Source organism: Thamnophis elegans, chromosome 1, assembly GCF_009769535.1.
Source record: "Thamnophis elegans isolate rThaEle1 chromosome 1, rThaEle1.pri, whole genome shotgun sequence".
Taxonomy (NCBI): Eukaryota; Metazoa; Chordata; class Lepidosauria; order Squamata; family Colubridae; genus Thamnophis; species Thamnophis elegans.
In genome coordinates this window covers 183235698-183253403 of record NC_045541.1, presented here as the reverse complement: position 1 = coordinate 183253403, position 17706 = coordinate 183235698, and the positions used below count along the sequence as shown (strand labels likewise).

Here is a 17706-nt window from a genome sequence, read left to right as displayed (position 1 = left end):
CTAACTATTTCTGCCTCCCCTTCCCTGCAAAAAGATTGCAAAATGAAAAGTAGAGAACTTGATCCCAAAAAGGTGAAAACATAATTGTCTCACACTAACCTGTCCCCAAGATAATCAATATTAAAGGATGATTTCTTCTTTTTGATATTCCATGAAATGCAAAGTACTCCTCATTTCAGATTCTGAAAGCTGTGATTCCTGTCCAGAAGACCAATACCCCAACAAGGAGAAGGACCACTGCATTGCCAAGAAGATCCACTTCCTTGCCTATGAAGATCCCCTGGGATATGCTTTATCTTCTCTCGCTCTGTCTCTCTCAACAATCACATTAGGAGTGCTGGCAATTTTCCTTAAATGTCACGATACACCGATTGTCAAGGCCAATAACCGGGATCTTACTGACATCCTCCTGGTCTCCCTCCTGCTCTGCTTCCTCTGCTCCTTCCTCTTCATTGGGAGACCCAGAAAACTCACTTGTCTTTTCCGACAATCTGCCTTTTCCATTTTCTTTTCCCTTGCAGTTTCCTCTGTCTTGGCAAAAACTGTCATGGTGGTTCTGGCCTTCATGGCTACCAAACCAGGGAACCAGACAAAGAAATTCTTAGGAAAAACACTGACCAATTCCATTGTTATAGCCTGTCCCCTGGTCCAAGCTGTTCTTTGTGCCACCTGGCTAGTAACCTCTCCCCCATTTCCCAATGTGGACTTCCACTCCTTGGTTGGAGAGGCCATCTTGGAATGTAATGAAGGCTCGGCTTTGATGTTTTATACAGTCCTCGCCTACCTTGGTTTCCTGGCCCTTGTCAGTTTCTCTGTGGCCTTTCTGGCTAGGAAATTGCCTGACAGCTTTAACGAAGCCAAGTTCATAACTTTCAGCATGCTGGTCTTTTGCAGTGTTTGGATCAGCTTCCTCCCCACCTACCTGAGCACCAAAGGGAAGTCCATGGTGGCCGTGGAGATCTTCTCCATCTTGGTCTCTGGGGGTGGTCTCTTGGCTTGTATCTTTTTCCCCAAATGCTACATTATCCTACTGAGGCCCCATCTTAATTGTAGAGAAAATATAATGAGACACAAGAATCTCTGATTTAGGCAGAGATTTGAAAATTTTATTTTGACTTTAGAGCATTTTTGTATTTGATTTCTAAAAAATATTGTGACATGAGACAGCAGCTAGTTTATTAAATCATTGGAAATCAACTGATGGTAGTAATCACAGACCAACCACTAATCACCCACACTTTCATTTTTCATTAATCTCAGTTCACCCCAGTGAGGCCCCATGAATAACTTGGAAAAATGCTTTGATCTTGAATGTCTCTTATTATCAAAACAAGCTTTAAAAATATGTTGGGTTGGTTTCAATATGTCGGGTTGTTTTGAAGCATGTTTGTTTGCATTGTTCCCTGAGGGTTTGCCAAGTTCCCTACCAACTTTTTCACTCAAATGTTTATTAGAGTTCTTTTAATTCTGCCGTTTAAATGAGCTACCACATTTTGCTCTCTATATACTTCATAGAGAATATGCTTTGTTAATAAACACAATCATGTGAAATAGATCTTAATGGATATTTTCCTGCTCCTGCTCTTTGAAATATTTTTTATCCTTTTCAAATATTGTGAAGAAGGAAGATGGTTGGTTGGAAGAAAGTGACTTGAAAATGGTCCAGAAAATGGCCTGAAAACAGCCAAAAACCCAGCAAAAAATCAGGCATGTGCATGCTGGCCAGTTGGTCTTTGTGAGTGCCAGAGCACTGGAAAAAAGCCTCAAAATGGCACAAAATGAATGGCCTGAAATGAATAGGAATAGCACTTAGACTTATATCCCACTTCATAGTTCTTTCACAACCTTCTCTAAATGGTTTACAGAGTCCATCTCTTGCCCCCAACAATCTGAGCCCTCATTTTACCCATCTTGGAAGGATGGAGTGCTGAGTCAACATTGAGCCAGTGAGATTTGAACTGCCAAACTGCAGCTAGCAGTCAGTTGAAGTAGCCTGCATTACTGCACTCTAACCACTGCACCACCTCAGCTCTAGTGAGCATGGCAGAAGCCATCTTGGAGGCTTCAGAGTTGCCACCCAATGGAGGGAGGGGATAAATAGTTATATGGGGTTTTGTAGCTTTCCTATGGGAACCAAGGACGTTCTCACAGGTGGCTGGCCAGAAGAGGAGCCAAGTAACCAAGTGACCAGCCAGCACCTGGATTGGACAACGTGACCTGTGACTTGGGGGAAAGAGGAAACCTGTACTTTTAAATAGGTGAAAGCCCTGGGCACTTTTAGAGTCAGCTTTCGCCAGTCGTGCCAATATGATGTATCCAATAAAACTGTTCTGTGAGGAATTTGCCTGCCTCGGACTTCCACTTTCTACGGGTGCATTACTTGGAACCCTGACACACTGTACAATTTCAGACAAGTGGTTGTCCAATCTCTTCTTTAAAATTCTCAGAGTTGGAAACTGCAAAATATCAGAGATATTTATGGGCTTACTATTTCAATAATTGGTGCACCATAATTTTTATACCGTCCAGGCAGTCGCTTTCACAATAAACTACTTGGTGTTACATTTTTACTGCTAAAGAAATGAAGGAAGACTAGTATAGATCTATTTCAAGCTGCTTAGCTCTCATCAGCTAGCCATTCCCTTGATGGGATTTGAACTTGGGATGCTAACATATTAGGCAGTTGTATTAACCTCTAAGTTCTCCTCCCTTTATCAGCTGAACCATGGGAGAGATTATTTGGGTAGACCAGGTGCTTTGAGAGAAGAAGAAAAAGAACATTTAATCTCTCCCCTGGTTCAGCTGATAAAGGGAGGAGAACTTGTGGCTTAGAGGTTAATACAACTGCCTAATAAGTTAGCAGCCCAAGCAAAAATCCCAGCAAGGATATGGCTAGCTGATGAGAGCCAAGAAAAGCAATGCTGCAAAACTAATGACATTGTTGACTTGCATTATTTAGAAAGGGCCACAGCTATGGAGAATTTGACCTCTGAGAGGTTAAATGAAAAAAAATGGTCAGGAAAATTAGTTTTTAGTTTAATAGGAGTAGATAATATACAAATTGAGAAATAAAAAAATGTGTTCTTGCATCTCCCAGAGGCCCATTGTAGTTTTTCTCAGAACATTTCTACAGCAGCCTCTGACTCCCCAGATGCCAATGTTTGTTCTAATTAAGTCCACTGTTCTCTGTAAATAAGAGAAGGGCAGGGAATAACCCAAGATTCATTATAATATTACTTTTGAATATGTTTGTAAGTATCATTTCCCCTTCCTTTCTTACACCATTTTCTCCTTTCTGAAATGTATAAATGTCAGTGCATTTCTTTGTCCTCTAAGGGGACATAATTATCATAAAACATCATCTTTAACTAGAAGCTCTGAGATATGACATGTCACAAGGGATTGTTAAAATAAGGTGTACATAGTGATATTACCTTCTAATCCTGACCACAAATTCCTACCACTCACAGGGCACCCAGGTGTCACCCCAACCCCATTGCACTTCAGACTGATGCTGCCGCCACTGCCCCGTCATAGCTGGCTCACTGTGAGGAGGGTGGAGGGCTCCCGTGGCTGGCTAGGCTGAGGAGATGCTCCGCCTCTGCCTCCTCTGGAGTTCTGCTGGGCCAGAGGTAGGCCGGCGTAAGGCCAGGGGGCGGCAAAGGTGGCACCCCGCCACAAACAGCAAAGGCCCAGCGGGAGGGGAGGGGAGAGAGGGGAGGGGAGGCTGAAGAGCTTCTGCTCCCCTTGGCAGAAATGGCCAAAGCTCATCAGAGGAGGGGCAGAAAGGGGAAAGGATGTGGATGTAGTCCAGTCACACATATAAAGGGACCGTTGGGACAAAGCTGGAGAGCAGCCAAACTGTTCCGAATATACTATACTTACTAAATGAATGCTATGGTAAACGACACAGCTCAATTCCAATGCAATGTCACATGAAATAATTAAATCAAAATGAAAATAAATCAAAATCTATGAAAATTCAATATAACAATGCAATCGGAAACAGTGAAATGGAATCATGAAATATTTAGTATAGCGTGTGTTGCTTTTACGTCCACCAGATGGCGCTGGAAACATTGAAATGGAATCATGAAATATTTAATATAGCATGTGTTGCTTTTACATCCACCAGATGGCGCTGGAAACATTGAAATGGAATCATGAAATATTTAGTATAGTGTATGTTGCTTTTGCATCCACCAGATGGCGCTGGTTTTCAAAAAGCATGTTTTTAAAAATATCATGTTTTTACCTGTCACAGGTGTGACATCTATATAATATACATATGTAAGAACATTCATGTATTCAAATGCAACATTGTGTCAAAATTTAAAAGCAATCAGTGAAGAACTTTCAGAGATTAGTGATTTTGAACAAACAACCATTACATTTTTATTTATATAGATAAATAATAAAATAAATTTATTAAAACAAATAAATGACTGCCATGTTGGAAACTAACGTTCACATATTTAATACAAAAGTTGACTTCTTTCTTGATTACTGGCGCCCCAATGAATAATGAAGAATAAAAGGATGGGTGATTGTTGCTGATTAACAGACACTTTGTGTTTGGTGACATACGATTATTTCCCATTATTGAATGAACAACATTTTCTTTCATTTCAGGATTTATTTTAGAAAAACGGTTGAACAAAAAAATGTTCCTAAATCACAGCGCCCAATCTTCACATCAATCAGCAATTCCTCTCCCTCATTATATTCTCTTTACGATTCAGATTAGGCCTCAATAGGATAATGAAGCATTTTGGAAAAAATATGCAAGCCAAGAGACCAGCCCCAGAGGCCAAGATGGAGAAAATCTCCACAGCCACCATGGACTTCCCTTTGGTGCTCAGGTAGGTGGGGAGGAAGGAGATCCAAACACTGCAAAAGACCAGCATGCTAAAAGTAATAAACTTGGCTTCATTAAAGCTGTCAGGCAATTTCCTGGCCAGAAAGGCCATTGTGAAACTAACAAGGGCCAAAAGACCTAGGTAAGAGAGGACAGCATAAAACATTGAAATTGAACCTTCCTTACATTCCAAGATGGTCTCTCCAAACAAGGAATGGAAATCCATGTTGAGAAATGGGGGAGAAGTTGCCAGCCATATGACACAGAGAACTCCTTCGACAAGGGGACAGACTAAGACAATGGAGATGGTCAGGGGTTTTCCTAAGAGTTTCCTTGTCTTGTTCCCTGGCTTGGTGGCCATGAAGGCAAGAACCACCATGACAGTTTTTGCCAAGACGGAGGAAATTGCAACAGAAAAGAGAATAGCAAAGGCAGATTGTTGGAAAAGACAGGCGAGCTTCCTGGGTCGACCAATGAAGAGGAAGGAGCAGAAGAAACAGAGCAGAAGGGAGACCAGGAGGATGTAGCTGAGATCTCGGTTGTTGGCCTTGACAATTGGTGTGTCATGATATTTACGGAAAATCGCCAAGATAGCAATTGTGAGCAGAGAAAAGAAAAGAGCTAAAGAGGATAAAGCATATCCCAGGGGGTCTTGATAGGAGAGGAAGTGGATCTTCTTGGCAATGCAGTGGTCCTTAACCTTGTTGGGGTATTGGTCTTCTGGGCAAGGATCACATTGAGCTGCATCTGAAATCAAGAGTTTTTATGTAAGCATTTAAGAATCATCAGCCATGAATATTATCTCACTTTCAGAGGTGACATGACTGTCCCCTTTGTGCTATGGCTAACCCCTCCCCCCCACACCAATGGAAGTGATGGAATGAACCACTGTGCATTTCATGGTGGATCAAAAAAGACCAATCCTTCATTATTAATGATCCAGGGATACGTTTGCCAACAACATGTATCTGTTGAACTCTACCTGGCCTGATCAGTTTGCTGTGGATAAAAGGTGTGTTCCATTCACTGTGCACTTTCATGGCTATTGTGGCTTTCAATGTCAGAGTGATGGTTTCCTGCACTTCATACTAGAACCAGAAAAAGACTGGTATCTCTTGGGTCCAGAAATTTTGCTCTTTTTGGGTGTCTGTACTTTATCTTTTTGTGTCTACTGAGAATGTTCACCGTGCAACAGAGGAAGACATAAATAGGTGCACTGAATATCACGAGAGGGAATGCTATATTTTCCTGATCCAAAGTGATTGATAGAGAAATTGGTTAGAGAGAGAGGTTATGCACCAAGTATTTTGAAAAGTGAAAAAAGTGATCTACAGGGAGAATCCATAAGATGTACCCTGAAATTATGAAGATCATCAATTATATGAACAATGATTTTAAAACAAATCAATATTTTGATTCGGGGAATGATTCACTTCATCTGGAAGATCTATATTTGAAGTATACCCTACCTGTCTGATCAGAAATGCTCCCGTCTGGACAAGTGGAGCATTGGTAGCAGCAAACCTGCTTGCCCTCTGGGACACTCCTCCTCTCTCCTGCATGGCACCTCTTCCTTCCACACCTGCCAAAGGATGCTTTCTAAATCAGAAAACAGACATACTGTACACAACTAAAGTATTGAATGTGATTCTTTTATTCATTCCCACATTCTGTGTCCATCTTCAGATGTGGCCTGTCATAAACCAAGAACAGCTCCTGGGGGATTCAGTTCAGTGGCATTCCTGACCCACCAGTGGATGTGGGGATTGAAACTAGGACATTGGCAGAGGTGGGTTTCACATAACTTTACCACTAGTTTGCCACAAACCGAAATTGTGAGTACACACGAATGCATGCTTGCTTCATGAGTGTGTATGCCTTTTGCGCATGCACTTTGCTCCCATGTGCGGCTTGCACGCATACACATAGTTTAGAAAACGTCGCTAAATAGGACAGCATAGAACCGGGGTAGGTGGATGGGGTGAGTGGGTGGGGAGGGTTAGGGTAAGGGTAAGGGTTAGTGTTAGTGTTAGGGTTAGGGTAAGGGTTAGGGTTAGGGTTAGGGTTAGGGTAAGGGTTAGGGTTAGGGTAAGGGTTAGGGTTAGGGTTAGGGTTAGGGTTAGGGTAAGGGTAAGGGTAAGGGTTAGGGTAAGGTTTAGGGTTAGGGTTAGTGTTAGTGTTAGTGTTAGGGTAAGGGTTAGGGTTAGGGTTAGGGTTAGGGTAAGGGTTAGGGTTAGGGTTAGGGTTAGGGTTAGGGGTCACTACTACCAGTTTGCCCGAACCAGCTGAATACCACCAGTGGACATTGACATGGAAAAGAAGACTCATGACACTGAGCTGTAGCTTTTATGAAACAATGAAAGATAAGGATCCAAGGAAACATTGTGAAGAAATCAAATTGTTGGAGAAGTCAGAGTGGGTTAGCAAAAAAGAAATGTGTGCTAACTGAAGCAGCCTTGAAGAACTTGGTTCCCAGTATGCTTTATCAATGTTTCAGTTGAATGTAACTGACATATTTTTAATTAAGTGTTGTTTTTTACTGAGGATAGTAAGAGTAAAATAGCTGGGAAGTAACTTGAGCTTTGCCAATTATGAATATCTGTTCTGACATCTTCTATTACTTGGCTAAAGGGACCTCTTCATGCTACACCTGGCAAAGGGCACCTTCTGAAAGTGTGTGAAGAGTGTGAAAGAAAGAAGTTCTTGGAAGAATTGGAATGTGTTAGCAAAATAGAAACTTAGAAGACATTTCTGGTAATTGAGGCAAACTGTGAAGATCTTTGTTCTCAGTATAATTTAGCAATGTTTCTGTTGCACAATGTTTTTATCAATACAATACAATAATACAATTTTATTGAGTAGAGTAACAATTATAGTAACATGGGGTTGCAATGGGTCAGACTCAACTTTGTGACTAATTACCTCCCTGCGACCAATAAGATCCCATAGATTAGGCCTCCTCCGTATTCCATCGGCCAGCCAGTGTCGTCTGGCAACTACAAGGAGGAGGGCCTTCTCAGTAGTAGCCCCGACCCTTTGGAACGAACTCCCCGTGGAGATTCGTACCCTCTCCACCGTCCAGGCCTTCCGCATAGCCCTTAAGAACTGGCTAGCCCGTCAGGCCTGGGGACAAGGTTAGCCGCCCCTCCCGAATGAAGAATGTATGTTGTTGAATATTTTATTATATGTTTCTCTGTTAATGTTTGTCTTCCCCCTCCCTTGATTTTATGTGAGCCGCCCTGAGTCCCCTCAGGGAAAAGGGCGGCCTACAAATATTAATAAAATACAAATACAAAATAACAACAACAAATAATAACAGTAGAAGGACTGGGAATAAACTTGATTTTACCAATGATGAATATCTATGATTACATCTTCTATGACCTGTCCATAGGTGTAACTGTATCATTTGGAACTCCATCTGTCTTGAAATTTTTAAAGGTGAGTATATCTTATTACTTCCTAGAGGACATTTATCTAATGCACAAGATCAAATAAATAATTAAAAAAATATTTATTGCACTGCACTGAGCCTCATTTATTGATTTTGAGTGTGATTCTACAATGAGAATGGTTCTTAGAAATCACTGTTGCCTGCTCTAATGGCCAATTCAGTTACAAATTCTTTCCAATCTTGACACAAATCAGACCTCAAATGTCTTATATTAAAAGCAGGTTTTTCACCAAATGCCATGCTGTCGAATTTCCTGATTCAATCATTTGATTGGGAAGTTCTGCAACGGCAGGAGAGAGTGAATTTTCAAGCTCACCTTTGTAGGCCAGACAATTGCATCCGATCGCATGGTGACATCCTGGCCTGTGGGAGCCCCGGGATTTATTTCCCCAACTTTCAGAAGGACGATTGATCGATTGGGGAGGCGAACCCAATTGAGAAGGTCATAACCAACAGTTCCCAGTCCTTTTTCTGAGAAGGAGATTTCCTCTCCAACACCATTGTTGAACTGGATATTCAGCAAATAAGGAAGAAGCTGAAACAAAAGAGAGGTTCAGAAATTGGAATAATAGACTGAAAGGCACACATAAGGCATCATGGCTTCTATCATTTTGCGGCTTCTCAGACACAAAACTTCTGACTTCCGGGGGAGGAGCCTGTCGTCGTCGGGAGCTCAACGAAGCTCTCCTCAGAGTTCTGGTCTGTATATCTAAAAGATCTATAGATATCTCCCCTTTCAGAGAAGGAAGGGGCAGGGAGGAACTCAGTGGTTAGAATTCTCTTTGTTGTTCACAGCCTTTTGTTTTTTGCTGTGAACGGAAAGGAGGTTCAACATTAAAGCTGAGGTTTTTTTTACTCCAGCCAGATCTTCTCAGCTGTTTTTTTTCAGCTCAAGGCAGGTTGCCCCCCCTCAGGACAAAACTAAGCTATTTAAATTCTATACGAGCAGCGACCATTCCTGAGAATCCTTTGGTTTATTATTATTCAAAATACCAGCTTCAATTTTACAAAAGGCTCCTTTGCTTAACTGCTTTTCAAAATGGCGTTCATAGCCTTCGCAGTTGATATATGATATACTTAACTAGCCCTGTTTCCCTGAAGACTTGTCTTTGCTAACTGCTAAAAGTCTACTGAAAATACTTTATTTTAAATCAAGGAGAGCAGAGACTTTGTTTGTTATACTCTTTTATTATGGCTCCTAAATTAAAGCTACAGAAACGTTTCGTCAATAATACATCGCAAGCAATTGCCATAAAGCCGCAGCCTTTGCCTTCTACGCCCTCTACTGGAGATTTGTTAACGAAAGAATTTCTTTTTGAAACACTTAATGAATTTAGAACTAATAAAAGAGAAGGTGGAATACAGAAGGAATTCCCACATATAAGGAATAACTAAATCTCTGCAGAAATATAGCAAGAGAATGATGAAAACCATCCTGGATGCATTTGGGTCAATGTAAAATAAGAATGACATTACTGTAAGTATATATTACCAGTCATCAAACCAAACAGAGGAAACAGATGAACCTTTTGCCTAGTCGCTTAACTGATATATAGTTAAATATATACACAGATACTTAACTAAGAGACTGGGAAAACATTTGTCTGAAATGGTACAGAGTTTCCTGACTGAACAGAGGGCTTGGATAAGCAAACCTCCAAAGTTCTTTCAACTGTCTATTCTGTGATGGCCATCAACTTAGGAGATAGGTGTATGTCTGACAAGATAGAGGTTTTCCTTTGGTGGAGAAATGAGCAACCAGGAGTAACATTAAATACTGGACTACTTCCCCACTACTACAAGTTCCCCTTTATCATTGGACATTTATACCATGATTTATTCAACCCCAGGTTGATATCTACATACAAAGATTTTAATTCCACACTCCAATTTTTATTGTATGATTTTCTTCCTCTCTCTCTATACATTTTAAATGCTTATTTTAAATGTAATAGAATGACTAAATAATTCATTTCACAACCGTGCAGAATTCCACTGACTTTGTCTATCTCATAGACAAAGGACTAGAATGCAGGAACCAGGTCTGACAGAATTAAGATTAAATGAACTGTTAATACTACTTTATAATGCCTTGGTAAGGCCACACCTGGAATACTGCATCCATTTTGGTTGCACAATGTAAAAAAGATGTTGAGATTTTGGAAAGAGAAGAACAACAAAAATGGTTAGGGGACTGGAGGCTAAAACATAGAAAGAACAGTTGCTAAAACTGGGTATGTCTTGTTTTATGAAAAGAAGGACTAGGGGAGACATGATAGCAGTCTTCAGTATCTCAGGAGCTGCCACAAAGAAGAGGAAGTCAAGCCATTCACCAAAGCACCTGAGGGGAGGACAAGAAGCAATGGATGGAAACTAATCAAGGAGAGAAGCAACTTAGAACTAAGGAGAAATTTCCTGACAATTAGAACAATTAATCAGTGGAACAATTTGCTTCCAGAAGTTGTGTATGGACTGAATAAAAAATGACAGGAATTACCTGCCATGACTTAAAATTTGAAATCCTTTTTCCAAGATTCATTATGGCTGGTCTCACTCCTGATGCATACAGTGCATGTAGTCCATGTGCCACAGCAGAAATAGCATTGTAGACATTGTAACTTTCACCTGTCATGCTTGTTTGGAACACGTAGGATGGCAAATTCCATAACTTCTCTTTTCCTGTACAGTATTTCTTCCATTTTCTAAAATAGTGACTTGGTTTGTAGAATTCACAGCCAAAGACCCGTTGCCACCACAATGGGAGAATCGCATCTCCTTGTGAGTTCAAAGGATCCAAAGAGAGGAGGGAATTGCTGAATTCTGAGACATCAACAGTGTGTTCCCTAAAATGCAGGGACCCGTGGAAATGCTTTAAAACATTCCAAGGGTCTTGAAGATGGCTTGTATGAGGTTTCCAAAAGGAAGTTACGATCCAAACTTTTGGACATAAACTTTTATCAAGTGAGTTCAGAGTCAAAAGAAATCTTGCAATAATGTCAGGGTCTGCCAAGGAAAGAATAACTTCAACATTAGCCAACACTTTGGAATTTGAAGTGAATTTATGGATTTCCAAAGGAGAAGCATCGTGTTTCACCATTTGAGTGAAGGCTAGGCAGATCTCCTTCTCCAAGAGTAATGGCCTCAGAGTCGAGATGAATCGTTCTCCGTTGTCACTATCACAGGCAATAAACCCAACCCAGTTCCACTGGAAATACAGAAGCAGCCAGACTAAACCCACAAATAGAGGCAATTCCTTGGGATTAATCCGGAAGGAGGAAGGATAAAGTCTTTGGTCTCCCTGCATGAACTCAAAGCCAAGACTGAGCTGAAAAAAGTGAGAATCTTCTTTAAAAGACAAAAGTAAAGATTGATGGTGACTTCAGAGATCACTATTGTCTGGTTTATTCACCCTATCAGTCAAGCTGAGTCATTTTGAGAGACAAGCTTCTTCCTTTCTTAGAAAGAGCCACAAATTAATATATTTTCACTGGTTTGATATTTCAAAATACAAGGGAAAAACCCTTGGTGGCGCAGTGGTTAAATGCAGCACTGCAGGCTACTGCTAGATCAGCAGGTCAGCGGTTCAAATCTCACCGGCTCAGGGTTGACTCAGCCTTCCATCCTTCCGAGGTGGGTAAAATGAGGACCCAGATTGTTGGGGGCAATATGCTGACTCTCTGTAAACCGCTTAGAGAGGCCTGAAAGGCCTATGAAGCGGTATATAAGTCTACTGCTATTGCTATTGCTATTGCTTGTACCTTCACATTTCATATAGAGAATAAAATGCAACGAGGGAGTAGCTGTACTGCTATTACTATTACATAAGGAAAGAATTCCTCTTGGAATATGACATTATATATCTCATCTATTATGCAAATATATCTTGACACATAAAATATAAAAAGGTTTCTAATGACAGGATCAATTCTCTAGGTCATGTGCTATTGATATCTCCACTCCTTTTGGTGTCATCTTTGACTTTTCTGTTCACTTCCATCGATTGTCTACTCCATTACTATATCTAAAAGGTCCCTATTACCTGTGGGACCTTGAAGATGCTGAAGATGGAGGCCATTGGCATTGAGTATTTGGGGTCATCACCTCCAATGACAGAGAGGAGAGTGTCCCGGTGGTCACATTTATAACCTGGAACCATTTGGTCTCGTGTGGAGAGCAGAAAGAGGCTGATCAAAGAAACTCTCTTGTTCCAATTGGCATTGTCATATATGTTGAAGCCCAGAGAGATGTTGGGGAGGAGAACCTCATCCTTGTTGATCTCTCTCACTGCAAACACCAGGGCCATGAACTGCTGGTAGTTGATGGGAGTGGGTCTACAGTGAGAGAAACATTGTGAAAACCATTACACCAAAGTTTGTGTTTGATGGTAGGTTTTGCCTTGTCTTCTTTCTTCGTGCGGTTTTCTTTGGAGCAGAAAGTCTCAAATATTAATGGTTATGTCTAGTTCAATGAAAAGAAGGACTAGGGGAGACGTGATAGCAGTCTTCCAATATCTCAGGGGTTGCCACAAAGAAGAGGCAGCCCCACTACCCTCCAAGGCACCTGAGTGCAGAACAAGAAGCAATGGGTGGAAACTAATCAAGGAGGGAACCAACTTAAAACTGAGTAGAAATTTCCTGACAGTTAGAACAATTAATCAGTGGAACAACTTTCCTCCAGAAGTTGTGAATGCTCCAACACTGGAAAGTCTTAAAGGGATGTTGGATAACCATTTGTCTGAAGTGCTCTGTGGTTTCCTGCCTACGCAGGGGTTTGGATTAGAAGACCTTCAAGGTCCCTTCCAACTCTGTTATTCTATTCTATTAATGGGTTTTTTAAAAGATGTTTCTTGATTAAACTTAGATAACTTTGTAAGAAAGGAAAAAAGGATTTCTATCCATATCATGGATCATTTTATATCCCTCTATCATTAGCCACTTCTTCGCTTTGCTTTAGTGTTTGCAATCCTATCCAATTCCTCCTCTCGTAAACTAAACTTATTCTCTTAAGATATTTGTCATCCATACTTAGAAATATGGGAGAAAAAAACAGGTTTGGGTCTGTGTTAATGTCTACGTAAGTTCCCCAAATGCCAGGTTTCATCAATAGTGACATCACCACACCTGTAATAGCGTTCCTGAATTGTGTAAGGTTGTGGCAGAACACAAAGGGTTTCTTATAGTGTGTTCTATTGTCACCCTCTATGTGGTTTATTGTCTTCCTGATGAAGAATTTTGGAAAGATCAAAAATCTAGCCTATTTAAGCAGTTTGGCTCTTTATAGAGAAAAGCACAAAGATTCTGACTACACTGGGAAGTTCAAATAGCACAAGAATAAATATTTCTGAGCAAACACAGCAAATAATGGTCTAGATATTTGTGCCCCAGATAAAACTTACAAATATGGAAGAGAAAATGGGTAGGGGTCTTTGTTAAAGTCTAAATAAAAGTCCCAATAGTTCCCCAAATGCAGATTCCCACCAATAATGAGATCACCAGGCCTGTAATACTGTTCCTCAATCTTGTAAGGTTGTGGCAGCACACAAAGGGTTTGCCTCCTCTTAGCAATGATTGGAGGCAGGAGCCAGAAGAGCAGCAGCAGCAGGAAAGGCAGCCAAATCATTCTTGTCACTTTCCCTCCTAGATCAGAAGTCAAGATTATGCAGAAGCTGAACTGCAGGCTTTACCAGAGCTTTAACAGGGTAAACTCAGGGCACGGCACTTGGGTGGATTCAGAGAAAATATATCAGATATGCTTCCTCTGACCTGTATTTCAGATGTGGCCAAAGGGAAAGGGCAGCTGAGTCTCTTCAAATCCAGGAATTAGCTCTTTGCAAGACAAGGTGAGGTGGCATTGCCTGCCCCCACCTGGAGAATTCTGAGCTTATTTTTAAAGCAGGTTTTATCTTGGAAGGTGTTTGTGGCTTGAAATCCACTAGAGTATCTTAACAGCTATCCTTCTTCTGATAATTGCAAGGAAAAGCAATAGTACCGCCCACTTAGCATTCCATTTTGTTTGTATACCAGAAAGGGAAAAACACGTTTGTGTCTCCTGTTGCCTATCCACAGAGCAGCTGAGCTTGAAAGTCAAAGTGAAGAGAGTAATTCACTTAAATGAAACTGAGCACCTGAACCCCAGGTGGAGTTTGGCCTGTTCCATAGTTTGTTCCAATAGGATGAGTGCTAATGGGTTGGGGTGGCACATGAAATTCAGTTTTATTCTGGCAAGTGTGAGTAATCAAACCAATGGTTGGATGGAATAGCTGGTTTATTTATACCCCTTGGCAAAGGAAGAAAAGTTAGTTCCCAACTTCTCACATTGTTCCTAACAATCATCAAGAGACTTTCTCAAGGTTTTAGGCTCCCTTAAACTCTACAGGAATGTCATTTAAAAACTGATTAGAGCCAGAAAAGTTTGTCTGCTGTGCTTTTCTTGTTAAGTGGGCTTTCGTCACTGTTGACTGTTGTGGGAAAGATACCATCACTCCTCACGAACCTCTGGATCGGATGGGGTAACAAGAATGAATGCATGGTTTTGAATCAGAGGACCCACAACAAATAAAGAAGTGCTTATTAACCAGAAAATGCTGGCAGGACTCCCTCCAAATACTGAGAAAGAGCCCACCCAACTACAGCTAAGACCTGCAAGGGAGACTAAAACATAAGCAACAGAGGATGCAAGCATACGTATTCATTGGTGAGCAGTGGTGGGTTTCAAAATATTTTAGAACCTATTCTGTAGGTGTGGCCTGTTTTGTGGGAGTGGCTTGGTGGCCATGTGATTGGGTGGGCATGGCTTGGTGATTGTGTGACCGGGTTGGCATGGCCAACTTGGAAAATGTGATGAAACTCACTTAACAATGCTCTTGATTAGCAAATTTTGGGCTCAATTGTGGCCATAAGTTCTCTTTCTCTTTCTTTCTTTCTTTCTTTCTTTCTTTCTTTCTTTCTTTCTTTCTTTCTTTCTTTCTTCTTCTTTCTTCTTTCTTCTTTCTTTCCTTCTTTCCTTCTTTCCTTCTTTCCTTCCTTTCTTCCTTCATTTTGTCTCTCTTTCTTCCCTTTCTTTCTTTTTTCTTCCTTTCTTCCTTTCTTTCTTTCCTTTTTTCTCTTCCTCTTCCTTTCTCTCTCTTTCTCTTTCTATCTTTCTCTCTCTCTTTCCTCTCACTCTCTATCCATTCCTTCCTTCCTTCCTTTCTTGTGTGCATCTCTCCCACTTACTTCCTTCCTTCCTTCCTTCCTTCCTTCCTTCCTTCCTTCCTTCCTTCCTTCCTTCCTTTCCCTCTTCCTTTCTCTCTTTTTTTCTCTCTCCCCTCCTCTCTGTCACACACACATCCCTTCCAATTATATCTGTAGATATATTCTATGAACTAAAACCGGTGCCCAATAAATCCTATGATCACGGCATTCTGTGTCCTACAAGGCAATTCACAGAGCTCCCAATTCAGCCTCTTACCGCTCTGGGGGTTAACTGAATATGGTTAGTCATCCTGTTATCTCTTGGCCTTGGTTCCTGCCTTTTTAGCAGAGTGGCAGAGAGGGCTAATTTCAAACAGCTTTTTTTCCTTTTGCCAAAGCCAGATTTCTCTGCTGCTGGGTGGGTGACCTAGTGGGTGCCCGAAGGTATTGGGCATGCCACGGAAGGCATGCACATCACACACACAGAGAGAGACACACTGTGCTTGCCGCAATGCATGGCACATGTTTAAGGGGGACTGGATCAGCTAGGAGGCTGGCAAAAAAGAAGCCTGTTTCTTTGCTGCTGGGGGTCGCAGAGCAAGGAGGCGGGGACTGGCCGGCACTGTCTTCATTTACTGCTCACTCCTGAGGCCCACCGGCTTCAGCTCTGCCTGGCTGGGTGGCTGGCTGGGAAAGTGGTGAGGGGGGAGTGGCGGCCATCAACCCTGCTTCCTTTGCAAGCTGCGGTAGCTGAGAAACAGAGGCTTCTTTTTTGCCAGCCTCCCAGCTGATCCAGTCCCCCTTACCCATGTGCGGTGTGTGTGTGTGTGTGTGTGTGTGTGTGTGTGTGTGTGTGTGTGAGAGAGAGAGAGAGAGAGAGAGAGAGAGAGAAAGATAGCCGCCTCACTTCCAATTGGGGGAAAATCCATGCAGAGGGAGGAAAAAGGCATGGATCCCCCCCTCAATTGGAAATGAGACAGCTGTCAAAGGGAAGTGAGCAGCGTGTGCCACATGGGCTTGTCCAACAGCCGAATCCTCACCTTCTGTTCCTTCTTTGGCTGTTGGACAAGCCCACATGGCATGCGCTGCTCCCTTCTCTTTAACAGCTGCCTTGTTTCCAATGGAATGGGGAATCCATGCAGAGTGAGGAAAAACACATGGATTCCCCCCCCCCAATTGGAAACAAGGCGGCTGTCAAAGAGAAGAGAGCATCACACGCCACATAGGCTTGTCCAACAGCCGAATAAGGTTGTGAGAAGCCCATGTGGTGCACACTCCCTTCTCTTTGACAGCCGCCTCATTTCCAATGGGGGGGGGATCCATGCAGTGGGACTAAAAATGTATGGATTTCTTCACCACCACCATTGGAAACCAGGTGGCTGTCAAAGAGAAGGGAGTTTGCACCATGTGGGCTTCTCCCAATCCTCCGCTCTGGCAAAAGAAGTTGGTGGGCAGGGCAAGCCTGGTGCGGATAAGCAGGGGGAGTGAATGAGTGGCGACTGGGGGGTGGGGGAGCAAGCTGTGGGGGGGCAAGCCAGGAGAGGCAGCATTCTGGTATGGGGCCTCCTGAAGCTCAAGTATGGGAAGGCACACTAAATTTCATGAAGCGGTATGCATGTACCGGTGAGTACCAGCTAAAACCCACCCCTGGGCCAGATCAATGTCCCTTATGTGAAGGGGTGGGACCAAGGTGGGTTCCAGGCCCTGATACATTGGAGGAGCCTCACTGACACTCTTAAGTCACAGAGAGGGAGGGGAGATGGCAGCATAGCCCACCTGGGATCCTGGACAGGAAGCACCCGACCCTTGAGCTCCTAGTGGGCTAGGATTCTTGGCAGAGCCACATTTCCTTAAGGACCTGCTTACCTCCTGCTCCAGGCTGCTGTTGCTGTGTTCACTCTCCTTGCCCAGGCTCCACTTCCAGGGCTGGAGGGGGCTGAGGGTCAGTGAGGCTCTGGCTGGAGGGGGATTCTGCTTGAAGGCATGGCAGAGGACAAAGTTGGGTGGCCCTGAGATACATGAGTGCAGAGCATGTTGGTCAGCTCTGGGGCTGGACTGAGATGTGGCAGAGTGGGAAGGGTTCTCCTGGCTGCCACTTGTGGATGGGGACACCCCACCCTTCCCAGGGGCCATTGCAGGTGGAACAGCAGATGGGACACTCATCACACAACTCCAGTGGAACTCAAGGAGGAGATGTGGATGGCGTGGAGTGAGCTCCATGG

The 17706-nt window shown here is 42.6% G+C and overlaps 1 protein-coding gene across 1 annotated transcript; it reads right to left on the bottom strand.

The window, feature by feature from the left end:
* Positions 1–4700: 4700 nt before the first annotated feature.
* LOC116506850 (vomeronasal type-2 receptor 26-like) lies at positions 4701–17617 on the bottom strand. The gene is made up of 7 exons (XM_032214790.1): positions 17351–17617; positions 14934–14950; positions 12352–12643; positions 11407–11517; positions 8629–8847; positions 6328–6457; positions 4701–5605 (listed from the first exon to the last, which is right to left on the bottom strand). The coding sequence occupies exons 1-7, from the start codon at positions 17615–17617 to the stop codon at positions 4701–4703; spliced, it is 1941 nt and encodes a 646-aa protein (XP_032070681.1).
* Between the last annotated feature and the right edge of the window lie 89 nt (positions 17618–17706).